The sequence below is a fragment of the Corvus kubaryi genome, unplaced genomic scaffold (genome assembly GCF_017639235.1).
Source record: "Corvus kubaryi isolate FWS band 111438036 unplaced genomic scaffold, C.kubaryi_AGA036_p1.0 split3-37173, whole genome shotgun sequence".
NCBI lineage: Eukaryota > Metazoa > Chordata > Aves > Passeriformes > Corvidae > Corvus > Corvus kubaryi.
Genome location: NW_024582085.1, coordinates 1,146,190 through 1,166,627, shown reverse-complemented (window position 1 = coordinate 1,166,627; position 20,438 = coordinate 1,146,190). Strand labels below are relative to the sequence as shown.

Here is a 20,438-nt window from a genome sequence, read left to right as displayed (position 1 = left end):
CACAAGGTCCCCCCCACGCCCCCCACACACCTGTTAATCGGCATTTTTGAAGTACAGTCATTCTGGCAGGAATTCAGATCTAGAATGTATGAACACATTAACACCTTTCCAGAGCCCTTTTATCAGAGACAGTGTGTTCTCAAATAGGTCATAGAGACAACAGAAAAAGCAAGAATTAACAAGACATTTCTGTGTAGCCGAAAGTAATTTACTGGCTGGTCTTGCTGCAGAAGTAAAATCATTTTGATAAGAAGTTTCCTGTTTAAGTAGACATTTGACTATGTGTCCTTTGGCTTTAAGGAAGTCTTAAAATCCTTTCCTAGTTGCTTAGCTGTCTGGGTGGTTTTTATTACTTTGAAGTTAGGCTTTATCTGCTGGCTTCATTCACAGACTAGCTGGCTGCTTATCACATCTGTGGATCAAATCTTCAAAGGTTTTGTCTGAAGAGTTGGGATTTATGAGGTCACGTGGAATGCCCCTCGGAGGGCATTCAGCCCATGGCAGCAGAACTGTGGGGAAAGGCTTTTGTGTGTAAGTGATAGAGGCGGGAGGGGCTTGGGCTGCACGGGAGGTGTTGTGTGTGTGGTGGGGAGGTGCTGATAGCCAGAGAAGCGCAGGATTGCGAGCACTGGCCCCTTTTCAGCACGCAACATATAGAGAATGTGGGAGACCAGAGCGCATTCCTAGACACAGACTCACCGTGTTGCTGCTTCCAGTAGAGCTGTGTGAAATGTCAGAAGGAATTAGACCCGTGCTGGAACTGACAAGCACATCGGGCTCTGCAGCACTAGGCTTCACTGCACTTTTACAGCTAGGCTTACCTACACTGAATGGGGAAAATGGAAATTTTTTTTTTCCCTTCAGAAAGATGGCTTCTTATTAAAAATTAAATTTTAAAAAAAGTTTAAAAAAGGAGTAAAAAAGAATGCTAAAAGCTGCCTAGGTTTCTGCGCACTTCAACAGCGAGCAGCAGCTGTCAAGTCTGCAGCCAAGACTGCCTTGTTCCAGCCCTAAGCATCCCTGAACAGTGTGCCAGCTGAGATGAGCATCTCCAGGAAAAGCACATTTGAGTGCTCTTGCCTCTGGAACAGAGCATGGTTTTCAGGCTGTGTTCAGGCATGCCAGGCTTTGCTGACTACAAAAACGGGCAGGCTCAGTGCAGCGGAATATGTTTGTTGCATTTTTGCGTGTCTTGCGAGCAGCTTTAGCTGATTAGGTCACTGGAGATTGTGCTTGGCTTCAGACAAGCACAATGATACAACTGTATGTGCTGTGAGCAGGAGAGAGTACTCCGTGCTGATTTATGCCTATCAGCTTCCATTCAGGAGATGATGATTCAGTTAAAGGATTGTAATGATTTCTTAAAACAGTATTGGAAAGAAAGCAGTTTTTCCTTGGATGAAGCACACTGTGAGTTACCTCCTGCAGCAAGGTGAACAGATTGTAGGTGCTGTAAAGGCAGGATAACCCCACTCACTGTGAAGGGTTTAGGAATGTACATAGTTAATTTGATATATTTGGAGATGTGGCTCATTGCTGTCTTTGACTTCTCCATTAGAACGTGCGGCTGCTGCAAAGACAAGTTTCACGTGTGTGTGCTTGTATTCTTTGGCCAAAGCTGCTCTCTTTCAGCACTAAGTACGCAGCCCCTCTTTGGGTCAGAGCGCCAACCCTGTGAAGGAGCGAGAGCCTGTGGAGGCTCTGGAGCCGCTGCTGTCTGCCTGCCATGGCTCCTCCTCCCCTCCCACCCTTGGGTGGAACCAGAGAAGGGAAAACTTGCCAGTAGTTAGCAGGCAGCAGAGCTCGCAAAACTACTGCAGCAGCATGTCCCACTAGCCCGGTTAGCAGTGATTCTGTCCTTCCCGAGGTGCTGCTGCTGCTGCTGAGCACAGGAGAAGATGGTTATAGCAATGGGAGCCAGGAAAAATCTGAAAAGGAATGAGCAGCCAGGAGACCTGGCATTCCTTGGGCAGCTTCAAAGGGAGGTGAAGTATCTGAATCAGCACAAGAGTAAATGAGCACTGGCTGCTGCCATGTTGGCAGAACAGAGCTGTTCAGAGGCAGTTGGACAAGTTTGTGGCTGATCCGGTTTATCCAGTGTTGAAGATGGGAAGTTACTTGTCTGCTCCAGCTTACTTCGCTCCCAAGGATCCTTTTCGGTAAGTCTTGCATAGGATTAGCAGTGGGCCTCCAAAGTGTGGTTTCCCCCCTGCGATGCCATCCTAAGCAGTCTGTGTGTGAGGCTGGAAGAATGAGGTCCCATGCTCGTGTGCCAGAAACAGCTGGCCTCAAACTGGGATCCCATATTGCTTCGAGGAGGTGACAGGGAAGATTCTTATTGTCAGTCCCTTCCTAGCTCCCTAGTTTGAGGGAACAGCTCCAATGTGCGCGTAGCCAGGCAGGCTCCCTTCCAGAGAGCACTAGATATGCCGCTGTACCCTGTGCCCCTGTGCTTTGCTCACCAGCAGAGGAATGAGATTAATGTGGCTGCTGCTGCTTCTCTTCCAAAGCTCCTTGTGTCTGGATGAGGTGAGGTGCTGCTGTGGGAGTTCAGGAGGGTGATGTAATCTGCAGCAATGCAGCACATAATCCTGTTTGAGAAAAGAAACCAGGTACTTTGCAGGTAACTAGGGATGAGCAACACACTTTCCTTACATGGAAAGGATACTTTGGTGATATTTTGGTTAATTCAACTTTTATTCGGTTTTGGTCCAGTTGAACAAATGAGAATTGAGAAGGGTGATAGTTCCAGAGTAACACTTTGGTTGCGTTGCATCTCCCCAGTGAGAAAAGTCAGTGGGGCTGAACACAGCCAGGCTGGTGATTGACACTGATGTGCTGATTAGGTGGACGGATGAGGGAAGGCACAGCTTGCACTTTCATTGTCTCCCTCCTATCCCCTCTGCTCGGGTTTGCTTGTTATTGATCCTATTCTGCAAACACTGTTGTACTGATTTGGGAGTAAGAAGCCTTTTGGTAAAACAGTCTAGGTTAGGAGTAAATACTGCTGCCCAGTTGCTGAGCTTCTTTAGGCAACTTTGTGAAACAGCAGCTGCTTTCAGAAGAAAGAAAGTGAGCAGACACTCGTTATTTGTAATATGTGTAGGATATTATGCTGAACCATAGATACACCTTCTCCTGAATGTGTGGAAATGGTTTTGCATAGTCAGAATTTAATCACTCTGTCTTTCTAGTAGTCTGTTTTCTAGCGTCTGTTTTTCTTTGTCTGGTGTCTCTTACGTAGCCAGTGCACACACTGCTGCTAAGCCCGGGTGAGTAAGCCTTTGGGTTAGCTACAGGCTGGGGTAATTCTGCAGCTCTCTGCCTGACTGTCCTCTCCCTGCCCTGCCTGCAGAATTGGAACCACGGCTCTCCTGAGCTTGTCTAGCGTAAACTGATCTGGCCTGACAGTGTGTGTGAGGGGGGCATCTGGTTAATGAGCCCTTCTCAAAGGGATCTGTCTCTTCAATACTGGGGAAATCTTTGCTTCCATGAAGGTATTGGCTTTCATTTAGCTGTAAAACAGATGCCACATCAATTGAAACCATGCTGGTTACCTGTTGTGACCTGATCCTCCTACCACCCCCCCTAAAACCAAGAGTCCGTGGAGCAGTGATTTGTGAGCTCTTTCTGCACTTGCTGTGCTGCAGAGCATCAGGGCTGAACTCTGCATCCAGGTGCTGCCTGTAGTCCCTGGAGGATGGCTGTGGGAGGCAGATTAATTTATTCTGTACAGCCAAAACTGGGAAGTGAAGAATCATAATGTCTGGTCTGTATAATCAGAGTAGGGTTCTGCATCTCTGAAAATGGTGGCTGGGCAGCAAGAGGAAGCACGTCAGGTACGGCTGTTACCATTCCTCCGTGAAACTTGATTACCATGGTTTGCTATTCTGTAATAAGAGTAATCTAGGAGAAGATTAGTTGTTTCTAATCTATAAAAGATAGAGGAGCATGGCATACTCCTTTCCTTTGGTTGTGGTGACTGGCAAAGGTTAGCTTCCTTAATACTTGTAGCAGTAATTGCATTCCTGTCTCAGCTGATGTGAACCTTGGTGCAATGGCACAGCTCCAGTGAGGCAGGAGAGGAAGAAATGGCAACTCTTGTATCTTCTGGGATAAAATTCTGACATATCTCTTCAATGAGAGCCTTGTGGAACAATCACGTGATGCTTTTATCATTTGGTGAAGGCATTGAAGCCATCCATACCTGTGCTGTCAGACAGTTTCCCACACCTGTCAAAACTAAAGCCTTTTCAAGGTTACAGAATGCATGGTAAGTAACAAAGGTGCTGTTTGGCATCATGGGCTGGAGCCATGTCCTGTTCCTGGCAGTGAAGCAGCCAGTTAGACCCATTCCCAGCTTCCAGCCTCTCCAGGGCTGCTTGCTCTATTCCTGTTGCCTCATTGCCCAGGGTGGGGTTCTGAGCCTTAAGCTGCAAACTCGTCCTGCCCAGATTTGTTTAATTACATAGCAGAGAACTGACTGCTGGCTCCACCTCCTCACCTTCATTTTGCTATGGGTGTATTCCAGATTAGATACCAGTGCTTACTTCCGGATGGAAGCAAACTTAACTAAGTGCTCTAAGGTTGAATCAAACCATTTAGTACTAGAGGAAGGGTAAAGGGAAGACAAATGCACATGATCCCATGGAGCCCACCTAAACAGAATTGCAGTCTGTATTGCTTTTGCAGAAATTTTACATTTACTTAGGGAGAAAAAGGAAGTGTGAAATTGAAGAGGGGTGAGGAGGGGAAGGTGATGTGCTTAAAAACAAGTAAGTGACCCACCTGCTTGGAGAGAACACAGACAGAAAGTCAAGTCCTGAATTTCTGGTGAAGCAGTCTCCAGCACTGCTGTCTGCATCCCAAGTGCAGGCCTGGTCACAGCTCCCTGTTTGAAGATGTAATCACTCCTGGAGCACACACACTGGTATAGGCATGCATGGAGGAGTTGGATAAGTCTGAGGGATCCGATTTGTCAGTACTTAGCCAGATATTCCTGCCACAAAATGATAGAAATCTTTGCTGTTAGTCTCCACTTGCTCTTTTTTCCCTCCCACTCACCTATTTGCTCATTCAACATGGGGTATTTACTGCAAATGGAAGCCAAAGGCCAGTGGTTGAAGGCAGAATGCACTGGGATGCCCTCTGGGTCTCTTGCATACCAGGAGCAGGGTGTTACCATGACAGTGCCCCCAGACTGGGACTGTAGTGATGTAGGAGCCATGTGCAGCAATCTTAAATTACTGCTCCCTATGCTTCACACAAAATTGGCAGGGCCTCTTGCATATGCTGGCGTTCTTTCCCATCACTTGGGGGGGGGACAGGATTTGGTGCTCCTCAGCTGGGATAACAAACACTACAAAAGCCAAATACATTTTAAGGAGCAATCTTCCTGAGGGGAGGGTACAGCACTGAATACTCCATGAGGTGTGTTTTTCCCTAAAGCTTACAAGCAGCTTTACCTTGTTGCTTTGCAGTCTCTTGAGATGGAGCAAATAACTCTCTCCATATTGGAGCATGACCAGCTTCACATATCATCACGCTCATTACAAGCTGGTGGAGTTTACAAGGAATGTCTTTGGCACAAATAAGCTTCCAGAAAGCTTGTGAGAGGTGAAGTCAACTGTAGCTCTCATCTTAGCCCTGGGAGCATGTAAAAAGTGCTCCTCCAGTGCCACCAGCAGTCTCCAGCATACTGGGTGCTGAGGGAGACTGGCTGTCCAGAGAGACACCCACCTAAACCCCCATCTCCCTGCAGTGGTTCCCCCCCCAGTGTAGTAACTGAGACAGGTGTTGGGGTAAGGGGCAGAAGAAACGCTTCTTCCCATATATGGGAAAACATCGTGCTGATGATCGCATTGATCCTCAAGGTGTTTCTTTGAACCAGTTATTGGTGACTAACCTGCTTTGGATTCTGCCCTCAGAAATGGCCAGTGCCAGATTTATTTTCCTTTTAAAGTCTGAGAGCATGCTGCCCAGGGCTAATGGAATAATCCTTAGTGATGCAACTGCTGTCTGTGCCTTATCTCTCCAGTAAGTTACACCTCCATGCTGCTGAAGTTAAACTCCCTTGCCCAGTGCATCTTGCTGAGGCAGGATTATTTTGTATTTAGCAAACCTGGGTTCTGTTTGTGATTTGCTAGAAGATATCTGCAGTAGAATTGCTGCATTTTTTTCCTTGATTTTTTTTTTTTTTTCTGGGGGGAGGAGGGGGAAGTTTGTTTCTTGAAAGGACGTTAATAGAGGATTAATAATGGTTGCTTGTTGAAATAGAGGCTGACTGATATGTGAAGGATTTCGGGATTCTCTTAATGAAATCAGAGAATTAATTTTATTTAGGGTTTTTTTGGTGGGTTGCTTGTGGTGTTTATTTTCTCATGCACTGTCATCAGCAGAAGGGAGAACAATTGGCTGAGAGAGGTGGACTTTCATCACAGTTAATTGGTGGATGCAGTAAGTATATGGAGCTCAGGGGATGAACTGCTTTGAAAACTCTCCCTCAAATGCACAGTGCTGCAGTTTACCTTTTGGGAGAGGTCTGCTTACAGATCAATAGAAAAGCTTTCCAGAAAGGCTGGTGCAAAACTGGCTTTGCATTTCAAAGGGAAGTGGATCCTGCCTCTCTGTCCCGCTTCCTAAACTGGCTGAGGAGGCAGGTGCCCTGGCACAAGACAGGTGATGCTATAGAAACACTAAGTAGAAACAGAGCAGAGCTCTCTATGCTGGGCAGCTCTGCAGCTGGAAATTTGCATCCAGAAAGAGGGAGAAAGTAGAGGAGCAAAATTTACAAAGCAGAATTTATAAACCTACTGATGTGTTTCAATGTGTGGGATTTGTTTTAAACTTCTGAAGCTTCTTTTTCTTTGTGCTGGTTGATTTCACCTCTCCTTACAAACCTTGGGTTTGGTGCTAATTTTCAGTTCAAAGAGCACTGGGAAGTGGAAGGGTTTAGTACATCCATAACTGGCAGACCTACCTGGTGGTGAGCTGCTGCTGGATGTCTGTGTTCTCCATGCAGGAAAGGACCATTGATTTGTGACTTGTTGCCAACTGGAACTTTGTTCCTTTGTTTCCTTCAAGGTGCTCTGAATGCCAGGATCCCCTCACTAACTGGTACTATGAGAAAGATGGGAAGCTGTACTGTCACAAAGACTACTGGGGGAAGTTTGGGGAATCTTGCCATGGCTGCTCTCTGCTGATGACTGGACCTGTGATGGTAAGGACTTTGAAGGACTCCTGCTTGGAGGCAGGACGTGCCTGCCTCCAACTCCTCAAACTTACTTGGGAGTTGTCTTAGGTATTCAGATAACCAAATAAACTGAGGATAATAATCTCCTTGTTACTCTAATCTCAGATTAGAAATGAAGATTGTGTGTTCATCTTCTACATAAAGATTAATTTTGAATGGGGGTAGCTGTTAAAGGAGGGCGATGTGAGGATCTGAAGCATATGAACAAATAAGGTGCTGAAAAGTACAGACCTGAGAAGTAGAAAGGTGATTCAGGGGACATCTGTTCAGTTTCTGTAGCACAGTGCCTCAGTGTCTCCACGGGGTGATTTTCCACTGCAGTGTGGAGTCAAAGCTCTCGGCCCAGGATAAGCAGCAGGTTCTGGCTGTGGGAAGGTTACCATCCAAGTCCCACCTGGGTTGTGGCCAGAGTGCTTTTTCAGGCTGATGGTGTCTTGAAGCAGTGTTAGCCCCAACTGCTTTGATGCACTGAACTCCGCCTGCACGATATGGGCTCACCTAAATGTTCCCCTCCTGCACAACCTTGCAAATATTTAAACTTTAAAACTGCCAAGAATGAAACATAACCATTATTTTTCTGGAGCCTAAATAAAAAGCAGAATGGTACTCAGTAATATGATTGCTAACTCAAAAGGAAATACTGAGAAATGTGCAGACAGTTTCTCATTGCCTGCAAAAGTCTTTGCATAATACTGTCACTAAAGGAATTCTCATAAGGAAAATAGAAAAACAGACTAATTAATAAAAATATTCTTTAAAGGATTTATTGTCTCAGTTTGTACTTTTTTTTCTGTCAGCTGGCTGGTTAAATATCTGAATTTGTGCATTGCCTGTCTGCCAAAAAAAAAGCCCTTTCAGCTTTATTAATTCAGGCATAACGTTAGTTATCTTGCCAAGAGCAACTGAACAGGAAGGTTTAATGCCTTGTTTACTAGTCTGAAGTAGACTATCAACTATTTTTGATAGTTGAACAGCTGCCAAATACAGCAGAGGTTCCTGGGACACAAGCTTTGCTTAGCTTGTTGATGTGTTTGTTTTGGAGTTCTGCAAACAAGGTGCCAATGATGGGGTTCAGGAAAGACAGAATGGACTAATATAACTCTGCAGTAAAAAACTGCCACTTGCCTTAGAGACTTGAATGTGAATGAACATGTTAATTGGAGAGGCTAGCAGGAGCTGCATCTGCTGATGGGTTTTGGCCCTCCTAAGCTACTCCCTTTTCTGTCTGTAGGTGGCTGGCGAATACAAGTATCACCCCGAGTGCTTTGCTTGTATGAGCTGCAAAGTGATCATCGAAGATGGGGACACTTATGCACTGGTGCAACATTCCACTCTCTACTGGTAAGAGGAGCTGAACATAGCCACAGAGCTGCTCCCTGCTGAGTGTAAGCTGAGTGCAGCTGGCTCAGAGTGGTTCAGCTGAATGCTACTCTATGGAATGCCAGGAAGCTGCCTTTGAGGGAGGGAAGAAGTAGTGGTGTGAACACTAAAACTATGGCTTGTGGTCAGTGAGAGAGCTCAGACATGTGAGTTTGGCAGGGAGGGATGGGACATTGCCATAATGACTTTTTTCACTTCTTCCAGTGGAAAATGCCATAACCAGATTGTGCTGACACCGATGATAGAAAAACACTCCACTGAGTCTCTGCGTGAGCAGCTGCCCTATACACTGACCCTCATCTCCATGCCAGCAGCCACGGATGGCAAGAGGGGGTTCTCTGTGTCTGTTGAAGGTGGCTGCTCCAGCTATGCCACTGGTGTCCAGGTGAAAGAGTGAGTATGACTGGATTGTGTGCAACGTACATGTTTGTGCAGAGGGAGCTGGTAAAAATCCTGCAGCACTGTTGTCCTGAGGGAATCTTGGCATTACAGGGACGTATGTGGGCTAATAGTCATTTCTGTTTCATCTTCAGTCTTGTGACAGCCTTAACTGATAATTGTATCTCTCAGTGCTGTCTCCTTCAGTGAACACAAAACATTGGAACTATCAATTTTACCACTGGTGATATGAAGAGCTCTCTGCACACCTGCTCAGACCTAAGCACTTGGTGTAATAGTAGCTCCCCATGTTGGTAGATTAGCATTGTTTTATTTCAAAATATCAATATGAAGGGGAGCATATTTTTGATAATTTTGGCTAAACTGACTTCACATACAGACTGTAATTCCCATATTTAGAGTTAACAGGATGCACATCAGCCCAGATGTCCGAAATGCCATCCACCCTGCAGATCGTATCCTGGAGATCAATGGAGCTCCTATTCGCACATTACAGGTGGAGGAGGTGGGTAGAGTTCTATTCTGAAGCCTCCTTCTCCTCTGCCTTCCTGCATCTTTTCTCTTTCCTGACACTGTTCTCCCACCCTACATACAGTGTGTGTACACTACTAGTACTCGTGCTGACAGTAGGAATCAACATGAAGACAAGCTTTGCCTTCCAGCTGGAGAGGAAAATGTAACAGATGGAAATGCAATTAGGATTCAGTCCTGATTTTGTGGCATTCAAATGTGAAGGGAGGTAATAGGAAAAGTCTAGGGCTGTGACAGAGGACGGGGAGGCTGTGAAGACTTTACCATGTACTGCTGGTGAAGTGCACAGTTCTGATCCTTTTAGAGGCACTGATAATACAAGGGCCCAGCTGATCCTAGGTATGTTTCCCATTGCAAAATACCTATTTGCTGTCTGTATTTACAAGTAGATGCTTTCTACAGATATCAGGTGATGCTGCAAGAGTGTAGGGTGGGGTACCATTACCTTCACTTCCCAAGGGTTTTATTTACTGTTGGTGCTGAAGGGAACATGAGGAGCACAAGGCATCTCTCAGATAAATTTCCATGTAGCTCTTGCTAAGCTATTTTTTGCAGCACTGTTCAAGGTGGAGACTTGTGTAGTTTTTGAACACTTCTCAGAAAAAGAAAAGTATTTAATAGAGTCATAAAATACCAGACTGGAAAGCACCTCAAGGATCATCTGGTCCAATCTTTCTTGGCAAAAGCACTATCTAGAGCACTATGTCCAGCTGAAACATAAACGTGTCCAGTGTTGGGGAATCCACTGCTTTGCTGGGAAGATTATTCCAAGGGCTGATTGTTCGTTGTAAAAAACTATCTTTGTGTCTACCTGGAATCTTTCCAGGATTAATTTGTACCCATTGACACTTGTATTTTCCATGTAACTCCTTGTAAAAAGGGAGTCTCCATCTTCTTTGTAGCCACTCTTTAAATACTGGAACATGGTGATAAGGTCTCCTGTAAGCCTTCTTTTCTCAAGGCTGAACAGACGCGGTTCTCTCAGCCTTTCCTCACGTGGCAGCTTCACAACCTTTAGTCATCTTTGTGGCCCATCTCTGGACCCTCCCCAGCCTGTCCACATCTTTTTTATATAGGTTACTTGTAGCTGACCAGAAAGAAGTATTGGATAACATCAGGAACTTCTGTGTTGCCAGCTTGATTTGTTTGGTAGACAGTTGTGGTGCACACAACTAAACCACAACTATGGAGTGATCTCACTGAACTCTCTCTGATTCCTGAGGGCCATTCCCCGTGTCTCCTCTATCTCCTGTCATTTGCATTCCTCCTGCCTGCTGCTGTTCTGCCCTTTGGTTTGATTTCAGGTGGAGGAATTGATTCGCAAGACAAGCCAGACCCTTCAGCTGCTGATAGAGCATGACCCTGTCTCGCAGCGCTTGGACAGGCTTCGTTTGGACTCCCGTCTTCCCACCCACATAAAGACACCCATCTCCCCACGCTCCCTCTCTCCACTGGACATCAAGGAGAACCTGGAAGGAACACTCCGACGGCGCTCCCTCAGGTAAAGGCTTGGAAGCACTGCCTCTGATCTATCTTGCCTTTGCCCTGTGTTCCCTGACTGGGCAGCTTAGGCCTTGCGATCACAATGACTGTAGGGACAGGGCTTATCTCTGATGTGAACCGTGGTGTAAACCATTGGAGAAGTCATGGAGAGCTTGGGATTCTGCTATATATGTATACTCTCTCTCTATTCCCTTTCAGGATGACAGGCTTTCCTTAATAAAAATAAGGAGCTCTACTGTTAACAGAAAAAGGATACTAAGTTTCAGAGTTAGGAAATCTAAAGGTCAGGTTTTTACCAGCCTTAAATGACTGGGGAAGAACATGTCCTTAAGGGGAATCTGGGTGAGGCCTGGGACTTGGGAAAAAGTCTTTCTAAGACAGGAACACTCAGTTGCTCATTTAGTCATTTACTAGTACTTTGTTCAGAGATATCAAGTAATGTGACTTCACAGCTTCCTCCCCTTGGTCTCAGAGCTCCACCTCAGACTGCCAGTGCAGGAGATGTTGTTGTTGTTGTTAGGTAGCTCTGATTTGGAAGCTGCTCTGGATTCATAAGGAGCTTCCACAGTGCAGGGAGAGCATCTGGCTTTGGAGATAGTAAAAGCACTGGACCACATTAGAAACTGCTCCCTTAGCAGTGAATGATGGGGTATGCTGGACCAAAAGTTTCCCAGCAGATTCCCTGATCTTCCTGTCATCCTTGTTTTCCAGGCGAAGTAACAGCATTTCTAAGTCTCCCGGCCCCAGCTCTCCAAAGGAACCGCTCCTTCTGAGCCGTGACATCAGTCGTTCTGAATCCCTGCGCTCCTCTTCCAGCTGCTCCCAGCAAATCTTCCGGCCCTGTGACCTGATTCATGGAGAAGTTCTAGGAAAAGGATTTTTTGGACAAGCGATCAAGGTGAGGGAGGTCCTCAAACATTCATCAGTTATTTTGAGTACAGCAATGTCTGCCTGTCTTGGGATCCTTCACCATAGTCTTGGTGGTTTTGCCTTGCCAATAGTGATCAGTCTTGGATCTTCCCTGGTTTGCTCTGAGATCCATTCCCTGACCATGAGTGTCTCTGACTGCTGATGGTTTTGACTTTGTCCCCTTTGAATGTCAACCTTGGCCATACATGTTCATCTCCTGAGTCAGATTTAGCACTCCAGAGTGCCTGTCACAGCAACCTCCTGGGTGAGGTGGGGAGAACAGGGAACAGGCTACACTTTCCTCTTACGAGCATCTTTCTTATGATGGGGTGCATTCAGCGCAGCATTTCTTACCCACCCTTAGTGTGGCATATTTGGGGGCTTGCTAGGCTGATGTAGTGACCAAGTCTGAACCCCTGGCACAGCCTAAATGGCTAGTCAGCGTGGGGGTAGTGGTCAGGTCTTGTATGACTCTCACAGTTAAAATCTCAATCAGTAGCTCTTATCTTGACTGAGGGTACTCCAGCAGTTCTATCCCAACATTCCTGACAGCATCAGGGGGCAGCTTCTTCTGCCTTGTTAAGGTACTGTGAGTTCCTCAGTGCTCAGATTGCACTCACCATGGGATGGGACTTCTCCCCTTACACTGGTATGAGCTTGAGATGTCCAGCACAGGAGGTGATGAGCCAGCACTACAAACCCAGTGCTTGATCCATACTAATGAGCATATTTCTCTTCTCCTCTACTCAGAGAAATAACAGGTGCAGGTAAGTGGAACCTTTGCTCTGTCGCATGCTTTTGTCATCTGTGTCCCAGCAGTTACTGGCACAAAGGTGTTTCATTTCTGCTCAAATTACCCCATGGCCATCCTGTTCTGGTGCATGCTCTGGGAGTTAGATTTGCCTCCTAGGACTTCCATGTGACACTTGTTTCAGTTTTGCTGATACATCAGCTTTAAGAATTCCACTTAGTCTTGCCTTTGTCTCTTCACTTCCCTTTATCATTGGATATTAGATGTCCCTGGCTTTCATATGCCTGGCTAAAACATGCAGTGTTCCCTGGCTCATTTCTTGTGTATGGATGCTTGATTTCAGATGAGAGCAGAAGAATATTGTATTCTTGCTTCTGTTGTGTTATTCCATGCACTCACATTCCACCTATGTCCAGCTTTGTTATGTCCGTGGCTCCAAACAGAACTAGTTTGTCACAGTGTTTGCAAGAACTCATGAGCTTCCTAAATACAATAACTGGGTCTTGTGTTCTGGATTTCAGTTTTAGAGGTTTTCTGAAGGATTTTTTTTTTTTTTTTTTTAAAGCTAGGAGGCAAAAAAGTGGCATTTTTCTTAAGCTTCACATTGACTGGGTGTGATGCAGCAAATACTGTATCTGGTCACATAATTCTCTTCTGATCTGAGAGACAAGGTGGTTGTTTAGTTCCCTGGAGATCTTAGGGAGCCAGAGCTGTCCAAGTTAAGCAAACGAAGAGGAGAGAATTTCCAGGAAAACATGCTCATAGGAATTTGGACCCTTTCTACTCCTGCACCCCATGCAAGCAAGCCTGAGCTGGTTACAAAAAACCTCCATAACACAGCAAAATGCCAGGAACTAGTTGGAGACAGGCAAGCAGTTCTTGAGGAACTGGAAATGCTTTCCATGTCAAGAGCCAGGAAATTTATTACCTTATTATTATGATGGATTTCTCTGTGTTTTCCACTGTTCTAGGACATTCCTTGCAGGTTGAAACACACTGCTTGAAAGGAGCAAGGTAACATTAACTTCTTCCTGCCTTAACTGAACAGCCTGTGCACTCCAGTTCCACTTGCATGTGGATGAGATTCAGATTCCCAATAAAACCAAAGCATTTATAATGCAGTTTTGGGTTGTTTGGTTTGGTTTCTGATGTAAGTGAACATTGATTCCTTTGTTGATACAGAATGTAGTTCGTAAGCCTGTGTACAAAATGTGAGCATCCTGCTGGGGAAATGTGTTTCATAAGGGAGCTTTGAGGCATGCACCAGTGTGGAACTGGTGCCTTTGGAGGCTTTGGCAGCCCGTGTGCATGCTCAGCCCTGTGCTACCCAAACTGGAGCCTTCAACTCTGGGTCTTGGCTTGATCCTCTGTCAGCTTTAGGTAGTTTCTGTTTCACATACAGCTTTGGTGGATCCCGAAATTTCCTCTGCTCTGAATTTCCTCCCATCTCTATTCTTCTCTGGATGGAGGGGAATGTTACACTTTTCCCAAAGAGTCACAGGAGCATTGGAGCTGTGTGTTCTTGAACCTTACCTGCAGTTGTGGGTTTTGTTTCCACCAGGTGACTCACAAAGCAACAGGAAAGGTGATGGTGATGAAGGAGCTGATTCGCTGTGATGAGGAAACACAGAAGACTTTCTTGACAGAGGTACGAGCAGATTTCAAAAAGCTTCTGAGCCAGTAGTGTGGTGGAACTCTCTCCCATCTTCTGCAGAGAGAGATCCTGCCAGCAACCTGGCAGGAATGAGGGTGCTGAGGAGGGAGACATTGCATAGGGAAAAGCTGACATGAGCTGAGTGTTTGCTGCAGTGAAGTGTGACTCATACTGGGCAACAGACATTGCTTCAGCTCCAGTTCATTAATTTTTCAGTGACAAGAGCAGCCTCAGTCTGAGACAAATTGATCTGTGCAGTACATAAAGGATTTATCCCTTGAGCCTTGTGCATAAGTACAAAGGATGAGGGCCAATATCTGTAAGATATTTAAGACTCACGCTGTATTTAAGGAAAACTATTTTCGTGGTGGCTGCTTACTATGTTTTTCAAAGTCAGATTTAGCTTAAAGGCAGCTCCCTAAACACCTGATACTGCTGTTGTGGCCCTGACACATATAGCACAGACCCAATAGCTGCCCTGGAGAGCTTCTCACTCTGAAAAGTTAGCTAAACTCAAGGGTGCTCTCCTTAAAGACTAAGATCAGGTTAATTGCACAGCATGAAAATGAAAAGGCAACAGTTAACTGACTGCCTTAAGGTTGGGGTTTGAGTGTTCTCTGTCACCCCAGAACAGAACTTTGAATACTGGAGTGCTTTTCACCACAGAATGGATCTGTCAGGACTTGTTCCATTCACTTTTTGGAGTGGGATGTGTCTGCTTGCAGGTGAAAGTGATGCGCAGCCTGGACCACCCCAATGTGCTGAAGTTCATTGGTGTGTTGTACAAGGACAAGAAGCTGAATCTCCTCACCGAGTACATTGAGGGGGGCACGCTGAAGGACTTCCTCCGCAATGCAGTGAGTGTGGACACCTGGGAGACCTGCCCTCAGTGAGCCTGACTGTGTTGGTGGTTGTACCAGCCTTATGTACTTGTTGTTAGTTGTCTTTGGAGCTGTGTGGTAAAGCTGCTTCTTAGCTGTGGGTGAGCTTGAGGCAGGAAGCCTTTTCTTTCCAGGGCTGTATCATGTGTCTCTTGACTGCTGTAAGAGTCCCTGTTGTGAAGGAACTGCTGTCAACCATCTGGCTGGTAAGATAGTCCCTGACCATTGAGGATTTGTCTTTCAGGACCCATTTCCCTGGCAGCAGAAGGTCAGCTTTGCCAAAGGAATTGCCTCTGGAATGGTGAGTTGACTGTCACTTCCTCACAGAGCAAACTCAGGGGTCAGGGTTAGTGGCTTCAGCAGGGTGATGTATGAGGGGCTGTGGACACTGCCTGACTACTGGAATTGGGTTGTTGAGGCTGTAAATGCTCAACTGGGAATCCCTAACACCAGCTTTTCTCCTGTTCCAGGCTTACTTGCACTCCATGTGCATCATTCACAGAGACCTGAATTCACACAATTGCCTGATCAAGTTGGTGAGTTACACCTCTGTCCCCACAGCATGCTGCTCCTCTCCTTGGCATCTTCCTCCCTTGGTTTTCTCCACATGATGTTCCCTCTTTTGTCAGGGTGGAACTGATTTCAGAGAGGCTTTGTGCCCCAAGCAAAGGAGCTTCATTCTGACACATGATTTTCCAGACTGATGTAGCTTCACTGTTTCTGTGTTCTCTTACTACCTTTCCTTTGGTAGCAGCTCCTGTAACAGTCACCTTCTGAGAGTTAGTACAGCTCTGTTCTTTATCTCAAATATGAGATGTTCTCTGCAGCTCTTTCTGTTCTTTTAACCACTTGATGACTTTTTATTGGTACTCAAGATTCAGACAAGTGTGTAGGTGTGTGCACATGTGTTTTCTCTCTTTCTTAAATGCTGGGTCACAAGATTTTTGTGTAGCTTCATTCCCTCAAGCCTGCCCTTGTTCATTTGGCTTCAGACAACCCAGGATGAAAGTCCAAGTTAATTCCTGACCAGGTAAAAGAGGAAGATCTAAAAGGAAAGGTCCAGGTATCCCCTGGCAAGTGTAGCCACATTGATGGGATAAGTGCTAGCAACCACACAGGAAATAAGACAATGAAGGGAGGAAGTGATGAGTTGGGATCCTGAATTGGGTATTTTACACCTGTCTGGACATCTTGCTATGCTCATGTGGCTGCAGAAAACCTGGATAGTTGACCTTAGACTATAGTTGGTAGTGAACAGGAATTGCAGCCTCTTTGCTCCTGAAAGGAGCTGAAAATAATCAGTGGCTCGTACTAAATCCCCTGTGCAGGATAAGACAGTGGTGGTGGCTGACTTCGGTCTGTCTCGGCTGATTGTGGAAGAAAGGAAAAAGCCCACTTTAGAGAAGCCATCTGCCAAGAAACGAATGCTCCGCAAGAGTGACAGGAAAAAGCGCTACACGGTGGTTGGGAACCCGTACTGGATGGCCCCAGAGATGCTGAATGGTAAGAGTTCAGTAGCAAGGAGCAGGCCAGGAGACAGCCTGTGACAAGGTACAGAGATGACAGGATTACTGAAAGCTTCTGTGCCCCAGTAACAATCAAACCTTTCAGAGCCTGTGGTTTTAGACCTGCTAATGTGGAAGCTTATTTATACACACAGAGGCCATAGCTGCAGTCCTGCAGTACCTGACCTGGTAAGCCTTTGTACTAGCCCAGGTAATGTTTCTGGCTTGACAACAGGATTCTTCAGGAGGGCAACAGAAGGGATGAAGCTTATGTGTGCTGTTGCATAGATCTAGGGAGAGGCCATCTGCTGCCAGGTTTGCTGAAGCCTCAGGATTGAGGTGGGAGTTGTCCAAGTGCAGGGAAATCTGGTTTTTGGCATGCAGCCCTCAGTTGCATTAAGGTTGAGCTGTGACCCTTAAGAGGAAAAGCTGCCCCTACAGGAGTTGAGGTGAGGGCAAAATACAGTGGATAAAATTTCTTTCTAACTAGCTGGTCTCTCTGACCAGGTTGGGCAGTTTGGTTGGCTGGGGTTATCAGCATTGTCCAGCGCAGTCTATTGGGGAAGGGAGGACTGGGCTCCTCTCCCCCCTCTCAGTTCTCCATGTTGCTTTCTTGTGTGCTGTTCTGTTTGCCTTTCCTCAGGGCCTCCAGTCCTAAAGGAGTCTGAGGCTGCTTCTCAGTTTGTCTCAGTCCTGGCATTTGTCAAGAAAACAGCAAGAGCATAGTCTGACATCACCTCTGAAAGCAAGGCTGTTTACCAGCTTCTGGCTTGGGAGGGGTGTGTCTAAGCAGAGCATGGCATGCTGGAGCCTGCCAGCTTTCCCAGGATCAAAGTGCTGCTGGTGTGTAATTTATTATCTCTGCAGTCACTGCAGCAGGGACTTGCTGGCTGCTGGGGACACTGAGCACTGGCTCCATGCACTAGAGATGCATGAGAACAGCAATCAATGGAAATGGGCAGAAGCTTTCCATAGTTATCCGTAGCATTTTCTCAGACCTGATACATAAGGTTTCCCAGTGTTGTCCTGTAATTCCCCAGTACAAGAGAGAAGTAGGGTTAAAATCTGTCGTGGCAGCGTAATGCAGTTGGTATATACATATCTTGGGGTGACTGACCCTGCTCAGGTTTAAGCCTTGCTTTGTCTCCTGTTTTAGGGCCCTCCAGGGAATAGGCTTAGTTAAGCTTTGTACTGGCAGCTCCTGAAATAGCAGGATGGGTAACTCTCTCTTCACAGACCTGAATGTCTCATGTTTCCTACAGGACAGAGCTACGATGAGATGGTGGACATTTTTTCATTTGGGATTGTTCTCTGTGAGGTAAGACAAGGACATTACATGGCATCTTTAATGGACCTTGTCCCCATCTCTGTGCACACATGGTATCGCCCAGATCTCTGTGTCTGAGTGTGCAGCCTGTGACCTAACAGCACATTATTAGTGAATTAGACTGGGAGAACAAGCTTACCTTGCCTCTGTTTCCTCAAGGAAGATAACTGTCTTGTAGTTTTTCTGGTCCCAGTTTCTTCCTCGTCTGTGGACATTCCTGAGTGCTTGAGCTTTTGGCCTGTGGATGTGAGGTGACAGAAATGGCAGCAGAAGGTGCTTGTCAGAAAGCCAAAGGTTTGAAGTGGCTCAGACCTTGAGCATGGACAATGGCAAAGGGCAACTTGCCCAAGGTTAATTCAAGGATGGACTTGTCATGAATAGAATAGTCTGGTGTGAAGTGCAGAGGTTGCTCCTGGACTGAGAGAAGCTGTAAAAAAGTCATCAGGTTCTGGTTGAGCCCTGGTATCCATTTGAAATTAGATGTATTCCCTAGAACTGCAATACTTTTTTCTTTTTCTACTGCCTCATTAAAAGAACAATCAACTGCATAATCACAGCAAATTCAGGGCCTCCACTGGGGATGGCACTTCACTTCAAAGAAGTGGAAACAAAATCCTCTTTGCAGGTCGATTAATGAAGCTTGCACCCTGACGTCTGTTGGCTTAGTTTATTTCTGAGCCAGTGCAGAGTCTGACTGTTAAATCAGGCTTTTCTATCTGCAGAACAAAAAGCAGCACTTGAAAGCTGCAAGACCCTTATTTTCAGTTTAAAAGGTGTGTATGACAGTGGAAATACAGATGAAGGCAGGGTGTTATGTGTAACACAGCAGTTGCAGGAACACCAGGGGATGCCAGCAAGTTTCATCTTCTGGGTTTGGATGAAGAGGACAAAGAAAATGTCTGTGCATAAATCTTTGTGGCCTCATCTGGAGCTCTGTTTACACTGGGCCCTCCTCTCAGAGAATGTTGTGGTTGTGAGTGATAGATTTAGGAACTTGAAAAATCTGTATGTGGGATTAAAACAATTGTTTCATCTAGAAAAAAAGACAAATAAAAGGGTAGTAGCATATGAACATTTTCCTTGTCACCAAAATGATGCTAAAAAAAAAAAAAAACCCCAACAAAAAACCAACATTAAACACTCAAACAGATAAGGAAATAAATGTGCCAAAATACATAATGGGTGTTTCTGTCTAGTTACAGGATGTGGTTGTTGTGCTGAGTTATTGGCATAGAAAAGCCAGAGTGGTTATAAATAACACCCTTTCTGGGATACCCAATGAGGCTTTAAACCTAATAACTCTGTCCATGTGAAAGTTTGTATTGACCTTGTGAGTCCAGATCACCCCAGAGCTCTCTGCTGTGGGCTCCTTTACTCCTTCTACACTTGTGCTGGAGGTGGTGAGCACTGGGGCAATGCTGGGGCAGGGCTTCCCTGTCCACCCAGCCCTTACCTGGCTCTCCTTTACCTGCAGCCTCCTGGGTGTCAGTAATGGTAGTTCTTAGTTGTCCCAACCCTCTGGCTCTGGTGGGGGTTGAATCTGTCACTGGCAGAACAACTCAGAATTAGGGGTGCTGTTGGCTTCCCAGCATTGCTTAGGACAGACTCTGTACCAAGGGGCTTTGCTGATGTTGTGGTAAGATGGTTAGAAAGAGGAGGTGATGCAGGTTGCCTTGATTACCTGCAGTCAGGAGGGGCTGCATCATCCCCTGCTGCAAGACACTGTCAAGCTCCCTGAGAGGGGCACATCATCCTGTGTCTTCTGGCAGAGAGACCCTGGACAGAAGGAGAAGGCATCTGGGACCTCCTTCACAGCCATGGACTTATTACCAGGTCTTGAAAAAGTTGCCAGTGAAGTTTGTCTGTACATAGTGCCATGAGCAAGTGGCTTCATTGGAAAGGCGGAACAGTGTTTTTGTTCTTTCCACCATAATACTTTGAAGTAGCCCCTGCCTGATGCAGTTCCCTGTTTGTTAACACTCTGGAACTGGTGGAGTACTTACGTGCTTCTCTCATTTTTCCCTAGATCATAGGCCAGGTTTATGCCGACCCAGACTGTCTCCCACGCACACTGGATTTTGGCCTTAATGTCAAGCTGTTCTGGGAGAAGTTTGTTCCTCCTGATTGTCCTCCAGCCTTTTTCCCTCTGGCTGCTATTTGCTGCAGACTGGAACCAGAGAGCAGGTAGGTTTGGGGTCTGGAGGACTCTTCTTTGAAAGCCCTCAGGGTGTGTCTGTATTCCCATTGTGGAAGGACTGCTCTGCACAGAGGACAATTCCAGCCTTCTGTGGGAATGCTCAAAGGCTTCCATGAGTGGAGAGACTTCAGGCCCAACAGTTTGGGAGA

General features: G+C 46.1%; 1 protein-coding gene and 1 long non-coding RNA gene across 4 annotated transcripts in view; one reads left to right on the top strand and one right to left on the bottom strand.

Moving 5' to 3' along the window:
* Nucleotides 1-20,438, top strand: part of LIMK2 (LIM domain kinase 2) — a 31,074-nt gene that overhangs the window by 8,211 nt on the left and 2,425 nt on the right. The window contains exons 1-14 of one of the 2 annotated variants that reach the window (XM_042015231.1): nucleotides 2,076-2,159; nucleotides 7,084-7,219; nucleotides 8,484-8,593; nucleotides 8,837-9,025; nucleotides 9,431-9,536; nucleotides 10,867-11,063; nucleotides 11,777-11,963; nucleotides 14,287-14,373; nucleotides 15,105-15,236; nucleotides 15,505-15,561; nucleotides 15,731-15,796; nucleotides 16,589-16,763; nucleotides 18,028-18,083; nucleotides 20,119-20,276. In XM_042015231.1, the coding sequence (XP_041871165.1) occupies nucleotides 2,107-2,159; nucleotides 7,084-7,219; nucleotides 8,484-8,593; nucleotides 8,837-9,025; nucleotides 9,431-9,536; nucleotides 10,867-11,063; nucleotides 11,777-11,963; nucleotides 14,287-14,373; nucleotides 15,105-15,236; nucleotides 15,505-15,561; nucleotides 15,731-15,796; nucleotides 16,589-16,763; nucleotides 18,028-18,083; nucleotides 20,119-20,276 (1,709 nt within the window). In that variant the 5' untranslated portion in view covers nucleotides 2,076-2,106. Of the gene's footprint in view, nucleotides 1-2,075; nucleotides 2,160-7,083; nucleotides 7,220-8,483; nucleotides 8,594-8,836; nucleotides 9,026-9,430; nucleotides 9,537-10,866; nucleotides 11,064-11,776; nucleotides 11,964-14,286; nucleotides 14,374-15,104; nucleotides 15,237-15,504; nucleotides 15,562-15,730; nucleotides 15,797-16,588; nucleotides 16,764-18,027; nucleotides 18,084-20,118; nucleotides 20,277-20,438 lie in introns of those variants that run through there. The other variant, XM_042015230.1, reaches the window with a different exon arrangement.
* On the bottom strand, nucleotides 187-20,120 carry LOC121658367. Of its 2 annotated transcripts, XR_006013937.1 has the most exons (3): nucleotides 18,232-20,120; nucleotides 4,789-4,999; nucleotides 187-2,591 (listed from the first exon to the last, which is right to left on the bottom strand). It is a non-coding gene; the product is annotated as an uncharacterized LOC121658367 (long non-coding RNA). The 2 variants fall into 2 exon arrangements; XR_006013936.1 differs by having other exon boundaries at nucleotides 187-4,999.